This window comes from Apis mellifera, linkage group LG8 (assembly GCF_003254395.2).
Source record: "Apis mellifera strain DH4 linkage group LG8, Amel_HAv3.1, whole genome shotgun sequence".
Classification (NCBI taxonomy): Eukaryota; Metazoa; Arthropoda; class Insecta; order Hymenoptera; family Apidae; genus Apis; species Apis mellifera.
The window spans coordinates 9,014,931-9,027,327 of NC_037645.1; the positions used below are offsets into that span (position 1 = coordinate 9,014,931).

The window sequence follows — 12,397 nt, forward strand, 5'->3', positions numbered from 1 at the left end:
GGATTTTCGAATGTTTTAATGGAACATCTCTGATTGAACCACGCTGAAAAAGAAGAGAAAAAAAAAAATATTAAAGAGATGTAAAATCGATAATATCTTTCTTCTTCATCTTTCCAGAATAATCAGAGATCGGACGAAAGCATGGATAAATGCAAGGAATTGCCATAAGTAACTCGAACTCGATCAATTATCGATATCTGGATGACCTGGCCTACAAATTATCTGGAAATCGTTGATAAGTTAAGAACGTATCTTGGTGAAAATTTTAGCAGGATTCGATCGATGCTTTTCAGTGGGAACATTTCGGTTAAATAATTTCTAATCTGACCGACTAGTTTCAATTTTATCAGAACATTTCTATCCTCGATTCTATCAATATTTCTATTACGTTCACGAGCAACCCTAAAGAAATATATCGTATTATTAATATATAATTTTACAACCTGGTATTCTTTGTTTTATTTGTCTCAGTTGTTGAGACTTTAAGTTTAGTTTTAAAAATAATAATTTAATCTGAGAAAATACTTAACATCAACATCACCTTTTTGTTAATTGTTGCTAATTGTGTCATCAAATATTTTTTTTCATTAATGTATTATGAAATATTTTTAATATTTCTATTATCAATTCTATTATATTCATAAAAATATATAAAGAGATACATTGTTTCAAAAAATTTATTTGTTATTTCAATATTTCATACAAAATAATTTGTATTTTTCTTTTATTCGTTGAGAGTTTAAGGCAGTTTTAAAAATAATAATTTAATCTGAAAAAATACTCAACATTAGATTCATTAACATCACTTTCTTGTTCAATATATTATGAAATATTTTTAATATTTGGATTTCTATTATCAATTCTATTATATTCACAATAAAGAGATACATTGCTTCAAAAAATTGTTGTATCAATATTTCATACAAAATAATTTGTATTCTTGTTTTATTTGTCTCAATATTGAGAGTTTAAGATTAAAAATAATAATTTAACCTGAAAAAATACTCAACATTAAATTCATTAACATCACTTTCTTATTCAATATATTATGAAATATTTTTAATAATTAAATAATTAAATTAGATTTCTATTATATTCACAAGCAATAAAGAGATACATTGCTTCAAAAAATTGTTGTATCAATATTTCATACAAAATAATTTGTATTCTTTTTTTATTTGTCTCAATGTTGAGAGTTTAAGATTAAAAATAATAATTTAACCTGAAAAAATACTCAACATTAAATTCATTAACATTACTTTCTTGTTCAATATATTATGAAATATTTTTAATAATTAAATAATTAAATTGGATTTCTATTATATTCACAAGCAATAAAGAGATACATTGCTTCAGAAAATTATTGTTCCAATATTTCATATAAAATAATTTGTATTCTTCTTTTATTTGTCTCAATGTTGAGAGTTTAAGGCAGTTTTAAAAAATAATATTTTAATCTGAAAAAATACTCAACATTAGATTCATTAACATCACTTTCTTGTGCAATATATTATGAAATATTTTTAATAATTAAATAATTAAATTGGATTTCTATTATATTTACAAGCTATAAAAAGATACATTGCTTTAGAAAATTGTTCCAATATTTCATACAAAATAATTTGTATTCTTATTTTATTTGTCTCAATATTGAGACTTTAATTTAGTTTTAAAAATAATAATTTACTCAACATCAGATTCATTAACATCACTTTCTTGTTCAATATATTATGAAATATTTTTAACATTTGAATTTCTATTAGAAATTCTATTATATTCTATTATATTCAATAAAGAGATACATTGTTTCAGAAAATTGTTATTCCAATATTTTATAAAAAATATTATATTCTTATTTTATTTGTCTCAATGTTGAAACTTTAAGTTTATTTTTAAAAATAATAATTTAATCTCAAGAAAATATTCAACATCAGATTCATCACTTTCATTTCTTCACATTCACTTTGTTCAATATATCATGAAATATTTTTATCATTTGGATAGATTTTGTGATAAACGATTAGGCAGTGGATATGAAATTTCTATTTCGAGCACTAGATCGAGTTTGGTCAGCAGCCTGCATTTCGGTATTCAGAGCCTTTGACATGGCTGAAGGATCAGGACACGTCGTATCCAGGAATTTAGCAAATGTTCAAGTGGAACGCTCGAATCAGGCCAATCTTCTCGTCGAGAATGATGCTTTCGACAGGCATGCACATGCACGTGTTTCAAACTTGTATGTAAATCAATATTATTGTTGTAACGCCGCACGCTTCGCGTGTCTATCTCGCACCCATAAATGGAGAGAAAAAAAAAAAAAAAAGAAAGAAAGAAAAAATGGAAAAATATCTTTCTTCTTGTTACTTGCTTCTTCCTCTACTTCGACGAAATCATAAATCCTTGTTCACGATTTCCGCTCGTTTATCTTCCTTTTCTTATACATCACAACGTAAATATTGAATTTCGATGAATATCGAAAGATATAAATTTTGAAGATGCTCGAGGCCATCTTATGTATACAAGATACTCGAGAATATTTCTCATAAGAAAACATAATCTAACGATAATTTTTCAATAGTATCTTTTATCATCTTCTGTATTATTTACTACATTAATGTGTATCTGTGAAACACATACTTTTGAACAATCGATTCCAGCGACATAGCTCTATATTTGTGTCACATCGTTTACTTCACTCTAACATAAATTGCTTCCAATTACTTTTACAATAAAAATTTAACTCGATATTAATTTTTCTGTTTGTTTTGGTTTTCACACACTGTGGCTTATACACTACACAATAACTTTAATCGATCAATTTTACATTAAATTTAATGTTGTTTGAAACAGTTTATTTAATTAATTAATTTCAAATTTAATAGAAATAATTATTGTTGGTTTTGCTTCAAGCGAGATCAGGATTACAATCTGAATACAGATTACATGTACATTTATATTATTAACAAAGGGATTAGAATTTTGGTATATATAATTCGTATTTATTATATATCTTATTATATCTATTGTTTGAAATAGTTATTAATTAATTTCAAATTTAATAGAAATAATTATTGTTGGTTTTGTTCCAAGCGAGATCAGGGTTTACACATCTCTTAGGGATTACACATCTGAATACAGATTATATACACATTCATATTATTAGAAAGGGATTAGAATTTTGCCAACTCGTATTAGCCTTATTATATCTGGGATAAGTTTGATTGAGGATTTAGTTCACCCAAAGTCTTCCTATTAGACCATTTAGATCTAGGTTATACCTGCTTTAATTTTTCTCATCTCTGGATTAAATTTATCTATATAATCCAATACACAAGGATGTATTCCAATCACAATATTGGATTTTGTTGACAATTTTTTTTTCTTCTTTCTTTTTTTTTTTTTCGTTCTCTCATAAATAGTGTTGTTAGATATTCGATTAAAATTCAGATAGTCTGATTATATTGCAAGGTGTATTTACAATGAAATTTTTAATTTTTATTCTTTTAATTTCTAACCGTGAACAAATAAACTGTATCATAGAATTAATAATACAATGATTCAGATAAATAGATTCTTATAGTAAAAAAGATTAACTAAAATCAATCAATAAAATCCCTATGCATTTTTCAAGTTACGATGAAAAATTTGACAAATTTTTATAAAAAAAAAAAAACTGTCTCTTCTGACTCGATCGTACAACTATACTCAACTATACTTCTACTTCTGTTTTAATTCGACGGGTATGGATCCATCCTTGAAAGGAGATTCGTCTACTCACTTCGGGCGAGAGATCACTTATCACTTATCCAATATGGCGTCTTATTTCTTATTTCTTATTTTTAACCGAACACAAGCCGGGCGGAGAGAAGGAACGAAACTGCGGCAGCACGTGCAGGTACACAAGGCAAGGTGCATTGTTCGAAGCCCGTGGAAGGGAACAATGAGAGAGGCTCGTGCTAATTTTAATCGGCTCAGCTACTCGACTTGAGAATCACGAATGCGCGAGGCCAGTTCTTTTTCTCGCGGTCGAGATCAACACGTTCCTTTGTCCCTGACTCTTTCTTTCTCTCTCTCTTTCTCTCTCGATTTCAAAAGCTCGATATCTCGTGTGTCACCTTTTTTTTCTTCTCACTCTTTGTTGCGTTCTCATCCACCCTATGAATTACCGGATGAGAATAATAGTTTTGCTGACAACTGCCTCGACTCCGCGATCTCCTCGAGATGGCCGATTGACAAATTAGGTTAGGAATGCTCGTTTCAACACACGTCATTCAACTATTCGCTCTTCTTTCGAATTATTACGTTTCAAATTATTATTAACTGCTCTATTCCATCTTTCCCTGCGCTGGAACGCACGTTCAACGTTGTTTGAATTCGAAATCACGTTTACAATTTATATATATATATATATATATATACACATGGAAACGAGGGAGGGACGAAGATACAGTTCGACGCGAGTCGATTCGCACGCTCGATGCGGTGAAATAATTAAAGAGGATTTCTTTTTTCATACGAGGATTAAAATGGGAGAAAAGATACGATTGAAATTTAATTCTTTCTTTCTTTTTGAAAAGAAGTACAGTGGTCATAGCGGGATTGAAAATTATTGCAAAGTGTGTGTGTTTAATAGGAAATTCTCGTGAGACGTGTGTTCACATGTTATTTGTATTAATTGGTTGAAAATTTCATATGTAATATGAAATTCATATAATATAAAATTTCATATATAAATAGAATTCTATTGTAGAAAAGGAACGAAAGTGAACGAGTTGTTAGAATAGGTTAGAATATTATTAAATGTGTTTACACACTATTGTTCACAGCAGTGTGAACTACAATTATAACTAATTATATTATAGCGACTAAACGACTCAATACTGTTTCCCAATTGAATTATAATCCTTATTGAATACTCGAAATGTAATTTCTTCTCGAAGTGTATCAAGTATAGCGAATTCAACGAAGAAAGAAACAAATTAATTTCTTTTTTTAGATATTTAGAAAGTAATTTACACTAATGGGGCCATTTTTTCATAGTTTAGATGAAATGAAGGAAACGGATAAAGAAAATCACCGACTTTGCTTCTTCTGTGATACATCTTCCCTGCGGGATCCATCGTAAATCTAATTTCGGAATCGTCAAACAATTTCTCCATTCTCGAGAGTACACGTGCACGTACACGTCGCACGGATACACATCGCTCGATTCTTTTTATTTATATATACATATACATATATATATCAAAAAAACTTGGAAAACTTTTCTGTCGCGAATGAAGAAACTTTTTCACCGATCTTGTCGTGGTTTTCTTTTCCGAACCGTGGAACAATTCTGTTTTCGAGTTCGAAAAGAGTGTAACAAGTTTTCAACTTAAATACATACAACTTGGTCGATGGTATGATCTTTTCCTCTTTTAAAAAACATATTGACAGTATTTACGAGCCAAGTTTGAGTAAAAATTTGACGATAATAGTTCAACTTTCCTCGTCACGTATCCTTTACCAAGATTTAAAAGATGTGGAAGAAAATATATTTTTCCAATGAGTTTACAATATTTTTCTAAGAATTGAAATCAATATTTTAATTTAATATTGATATTTAAAAAGAAATATTATACAATTTTATATCTGAAATGTTACACGTACAATATGATAATGTGTTAGTAAAAAAAAAAAAAGGATTAAAAAAAAATCAAAATATATATACATTTTACTTGATTATTTAGTGTATGTAAAAGCATATTGCCAAAAGTGAGATTTCTTTTGAAAGTTGAAAATTGAAAAGAGTTCGCGTTTCATGCAAATTTAAAATTCCAAAATATTTCAGAATAGAATCTCTCCTTCTTGAGGAACAAAGAAACTCATTAAATATCGGTTTAAAGACAAGTTGCAGCTTTCAGCCAACATTCCATCAGCCAACAAACGACACCAATTGAAATACCTGTGCTTGCACAGCTGCAAGGTATAGTTGCGTCTCCCCGAGTGCAAAACGCTTCATGGAGATGTCCTCTTGCAACTCGGCCACTTTCGTGTACAGATTGCTTTCAGCGCTCCTGCAATTAAACAAAAAAGAAATTCCGTTTAGCAAACCCTGATTTTCCAGAGATTAAATCGCTGTACGGTCCCGTTGAATTTCAAAATTAAATCGGGTTGAGAGAGCGCAAGAAGAGGTCGAGAATCCCTCTACCTTTCCCTTTATTTTTAATAAATTGAGAACCAACGATGGAAAAGGAGAAACAATTATGAATATCCTTCTTTTGTTAAGTATGTTAATTATTTCTATTCATCTTCAATGATTACAATCAATCAAACTTTCACCTTATTGCTAACTTTTTCCAAATGAAAGCTTCTAATTGTTCTAAAAATATTTTCCAATCTTTCAGGGATAAAAAATGACCAGCCTTGATCCTTTATCATCCTCAAAATCATTGAGCTGATCAACAACTGATCAATATCATCATATTTATATATTCAAATATATCTTAACAGAAATGTGAGACAGAGATTGATTCTTTATTATCTTCAAGATTATTGATCTCAAAATCATTGAGCTGATCAATATCACTATATTTATATATTCATATATATCTTAACAGAAATGTGAGACAGAGATTGATTCTTTATTATTTTCAAGATCATTGAACTCACCAACAACTGATCAATATCATCATATTTATATGTTCAAATATATCTTAACAGAAATGATTGATGAGACAGAGATTGACTCCTTATCATCTTCAAAATCATTGAGCTGATCAATATTATTATATTTATATGTTCAAATATATCTTAACAGAAATGTGAGACAGAAATTGACTTTTTATCATCTTCAAGATCATTGAGCTGATCATCAATATCACCATATTTCAAATATATCTTAACTTAATAGAAACATGAAACAGAGATGTATTTTAACAGAATATATTTAACAACAGATCACTGATGACCAGACAAGCATTCGTTTCATCTTATTACATACACGTGTCTCGTTTCTGAACGACTGAAAGTTATAACGTCAATCAATTGTCGATCAATCGTCGATTAAACGTTGCGTTGTCAAAATATATATATATATTCATTCAATGATAAATCATTAAATTTACACAAACGTTAGCACATTCATCGTACAGGAAATTGAAGAATAAATACGCACTTTCGTTGCATGCGAATTAGCGCATCCAAAGCGTCCTGGAGTCGAGTGATCTCTTGAGTAAGACTATCGTATTCCCGTCGTAAATCTTCCATCAGTGGCAGAGTGCTTGTTCCTGTTGGGGCTAACTCGTCCCTCAGGGAAGGTATCTGATTGATTCTTTCCATAGAAACCTGTTCAGGAGGGCCGGGTGCCACGAAAAGCCGCCTCGAGGGTTTCTTGGACGGGGTTGCAGTTGCTGATAAGTTTCGTGCCAAGATCTACAAGATAAATTGCTATTTAGTAGCGTAGCACGAATATCGAGAGACTCTCTGTCTATACACTCATAAAATGTATATATAAAATGAATTAAGTATTTCAAACTTTTTTAACATATAACATAACCTTGATCTCTTATTATCCTCAAGATCATTGATCTCAAAATTATTGATAACACAAAAAAAAATTACATAGAAATAGAAAAATAGAAAAAGAAAAATCTCATGAATGGAGAGATTTAGCAACTCTTCCAACTAAAAATCTCATTATTGTCTCTTGATTCAGGATTTGCTTGCCATTATGGAATATGGAGCGAATTCAGTGTATGTGTGTGTATGGAGAAATACAGAATATACATAGAAGAGCAGGATATATATATATATATATATGAGGACATACTTGCAAATCGTTCATAGGCACAACAACTTGAGCCTCTTTGGCAACTGCCTGATAACGCTTTGTCTGCTCCCTGGCCCGCTCCGCGGCAGCCTCCGATATGCCAACCATGCATTTGCAAGCCAATCCGCATAACTCCTCGTAAACTTCCGCTATTTCGCCAAGCAGGCCGGGCAGGCATTGCGATTGATACCGTTCTGTGATGGCATTCGTGGCTCTCAATTGAAGAATGTACGCGTTATGCGCCTCGTAGTAGGCGCGTTTCAGCTCCTGCTCGCTTCCGCCATCTACCGTCAGCAGCGCTGCGTAAGCGCGTTTGTAATCCGCTCGGGCACGCTGCAATTTCTCCTCGGCCTTGGAAACCACCTGTTCATAAGCTTCTCTATGAGAAAATACCTGGAAAACGATTCCATTCGATTTTCTTCCATAATTCCTTTTATTATTTGTTGTTTATTTTTGCTTAATTTTTTAAAAACATCGATTCGATTTTCTTTCAATAATTTCGTAATTTGTTTATTTTTACCTAATTTTTTAAAAACATCGATTCCATTTTTTTTAATAATTCGTAATTTGTTTATTTTTGCTTAATTTTTTAAAAACATCGATTCGATTTTTTTTTAATTTGATTCGTAATTTGTTGTTTATTTTTGCTTAATTTTTTAAAAACATCGATTCGATTTTTTTTTAATAATTCGATTCGTAATTTGTTGTCTATTTTTGCTTAATTTTTGTTTCAGAAATTCGAGTGAGAGATGGAATTAAAAATTTTGAAAAATTTTTTTTTATCTTGGTAAGAATAATAGTTCAGATATTAAATTTTGCAATTTTCCAATTGCAAAAATAGATTATCGAAAAATATAAGTAGCTATAACAATCATAATATGTTGATTTGAATTTTGCAATTTTTCAAAACTTTTTTGTAAATTTTAATGAAATAATCGGTAATATTTTTACTTTGTATCTCACGAATGGAGTTACGTATGGAAATATCAAAGTTACCAATAATTTTTAATGGATATTTCCTAAACACGTTATCAAAATGTGAAATGTGAAATTTTATTCGAAATATGATTTTTGGCAATAAGAATTTGGACGATGTTTCGCCAGAAGAAGGCGGAAGAAGGAAAAGGGGAAGGAAAAATAAATTACCTTTTTAGACTGGACTTTACGATGAAAGCTGGCTTCCAAGGTGGGTCTGGACAGCTGCTGTTGGAGGACCGCAGCCAAATCTAAGTGAGCTTCTGCATCCGATTGTACCTGGCGCAGTAAACTTTCCCAAACTCGGCGCATTCCTCCCGAATCGACTCTGGTCTCCCCGGATCGGCTACGAAATTCGTCGACCAGCCGTCGTACGTTCGCCGAATGGCTCTCCATTGCAGCGCCCAACTCTTGAGCGAACTCTGATACTGTATTGGCAAGGAGAAAGTTCATAATGTACGTGAATAAAATTCAAAGGATAATATGTAGCATCAAAAAATGATATATAGAAGTTGGAAAAATTACAATTTTCTAAAATTGTCCTGTAATTATTTCAATATCTCAATGATGACAAATGTTCTAAATTAATTTTAATATGTGACTTGGATGTTAAGTCTTTAAAGTCATCCACTTAAATTCCAAATGTATTCTTGATATTGAATAATAACTTTCTAAAATCATAATCAAATTAAATAATCAAATAATATTGATTGATTGATATCCAGCATTATTTTTCAAAATTTAATTCTAAAGTAATCCTTCATATTGTATAGTAACTTTCTAAAGCCATCTAGATCTAATACTAGCAATGATGTTACATAATCAAAGTCACATAATATTGTGTGATTGATATCCACCATTGTCCTTCTCAAAAATTGTTTAACTACATATATATTGAATAATAACTTTCTAAAGTCACTTAAATCTAATATTAACAGCAATATTTAAATAAATCAAAATCATTAATTAAAATTGACTGATTAATTATACAGCATTGTCTTTTTCAAAAATCTTTTTCAACTATATGTATTGAATCATAACTTTCTAAAATCATAATCAAATTAAATAATCAAATAATATTGATTGATTGATATCCAGCATTATTTTTCAAAATTTAATTCTAAAGTAATCCTTCATATTGTATAGTAACTTTCTAAAGCCATCTAGATCTAATACTAGCAATGATGTTAAATAATTAAAGTCATAATATTGTTTGATTAATATCCATTGTCCTTTTCAAAAATTGTTCAACTATATATATATATTGAATAATAACTTTTTAAAATCATCTAGATTTAATATTAGCAGTGATGTTAAATAGTCAAAATTACATAATATTGTCTGACATCCAACATTGTTTTTTTCAAAATCATTTAATTCCAAAGTAATTCTTGATATTGAATAGTAACTTTCTAAAACTATCTAATATTAACAATGATGTTAAATAATCAAAGTCACATAATATTGTCTGATTGATATCCATTGTCCTTTTCAAAATTGTCAACTATATATATATATATATATTGAATAATAGCTTTCTAAAACCTAGATCCAACAAATCATATTGATGCAAGTATCAACCAGCATTGTCTTCTTCAAAATCATTTAACCATAACTTTCCAAAGTCACTTAAAATCTAATATTAACAGCAATGTTTAAATAAATCAAAATCACTGATTAAAATTCACTGATTGATTATTCAGCATTGTCTTCTTCAAAAATCTTTTTCAATTATATATATATTGAATAACTTTCTAAAGTCATTTATATCAGATCCAATATCAACATAATATTGATGTAAGTATTGATTATCATTCTCTTTTTCAAAATCTCTTCTCAATTACAACGTTTCAAAAACGATTCAAAAGCTAATTATAAACTATATATAATAAAGCTAATTCAAAAGCTTGATATTAATTATTTCTAAAATAACTCATCTCCAATATTGATCCCATTAAAACTCGTCAAACGGTGGCACGTCTTCAAATTTACGTCTCGACCGTAATATATCAAATCCCCAAAGACGCATAGACCCCATCAGGCTAATTGACAGGCGTAATTGCCATTAATGGCTCGGTGGTTGACAGATCTCGTTAATTTTTAACCAGGAGAAGCGGCCTCTCGCGTTAATGCACTGACCACTGACCATTATATCGTTACAATTAACGGTCCGATCGATTTAACTTCTCGATCTCCTTCGTCATATAATTGCTCCACTCCTGTGTTCCAGCGGATATTTCCGGTGCACAATGCGCTTCAATCGTGGCGATTGTTTATTGATACAACGGGGATCGTCCATCCACCCCCGCGTGTCGAAATATTCGAAGAAGAGAGCTCAACATCTCGCGCCACACGTGTGCCTGACGTTACGCACACTTCTCTACTTGTTCGTTCTGCTTGCTTTTATTTAAACGAGTCGAACAGCCTCGATGGAACTGTCGAAATATTTTAAACGACTCGTTTAAACGGAATTGATCGAAAAGAAGGATATATTATTCGAGCAGATTGAAAATTCAGGATCGATTTTCTTTCTCAATTGTTTGATCTTCGTATATTATATCGTTTATAATATCTTTTTCACATTATTGTCGTCGATAATCTATCGAATAAATGATTGTTTTGCCAGCAATCTAAATTTTTTCCAATTTAACCCATCATCATTCAAGTCGGATGCTCGTTTATTTATTTTATGTTCACGGACAAAAGTTAGGTTAGGAACTTTCTTTCCAAAGATTAATAAACTTATGAAAAATATTATGAAGTCGATAGCAACTTTCGAGAGTTATTTTTCGCTAATTGTATATATTCATTCTCGGGAGTTTAATTGGAAATATATCTCAACAATCTCTACAAATATTTTACATTGAATTAATTTTTTTTTTTCTTCCAAAAATTATAACGCGATGTTTGTTCTGAAAAGGAATAGATTTCATTAAATACTTTCTCGAATATTTAAATATTTTCCCTTTGCGATTAATTAAATAAAAAAAGAAACTAGATTATATATATATAGGGATAAAATTATTTAACGTAACCTGTTAATTCCGTTAGACTAAGTCGGGCAATCCTGGCAATGAACCGATATATGTTCGTATATTTCGATTACATCGTCACCGACGGATCGGTTTTATCGAGCGAGGAAAACATTAAGTGGCCGTTTGTCAGTGTCTTCATCTGGCACGTGATGGCGAGCACAGGAAACGATTATACGTTTACCACCTGAAGAACTGGTATATATATAAGTTGATCGTATTAAGTTAATCCATCAGAAACCTTGTTGCAACGAATTCTCTCCAAAACTCTCCAATGTCAATAAATCTTCTTCCATCGTGCGATTGTTATCGACCGCGTTAAATTTTCCATCCGTGTGACGCTATCGAATCGTTTCCAAGATTTAAAACTCGTAATATTATTTCGTAATATTATTTCGATATAAATATATATATATATATATATATTTGGTGAACTCTTTATATTCGTTATAAAAACGTATATATCTATAACTAAATATTTACATGCGCGCAAATATAATCGATGCGGTGTGCACGATCACTTTTAGCACGGTGTATAAAACTGTTTCACGATACATTTTCGAATCCGAAAATAAAATTG

At 30.3% G+C, this 12,397-nt stretch overlaps 1 protein-coding gene across 3 annotated transcripts in view; it reads right to left on the bottom strand.

The window, feature by feature from the left end:
• The window catches only part of LOC726829, a 59,118-nt gene that overhangs the window by 15,367 nt on the left and 31,354 nt on the right, over positions 1 to 12,397 (bottom strand). For all 3 annotated transcript variants that reach the window (XM_016913531.2, XM_016913532.2, XM_026442427.1), the window contains exons 4-7: positions 8,957 to 9,213; positions 7,811 to 8,203; positions 7,157 to 7,413; positions 5,945 to 6,056 (exon numbers count right to left, since the gene is read on the bottom strand). In XM_016913531.2, the coding sequence (XP_016769020.1) occupies positions 5,945 to 6,056; positions 7,157 to 7,413; positions 7,811 to 8,203; positions 8,957 to 9,213 (1,019 nt within the window). The remainder of the gene's footprint in view (positions 1 to 5,944; positions 6,057 to 7,156; positions 7,414 to 7,810; positions 8,204 to 8,956; positions 9,214 to 12,397) is intronic.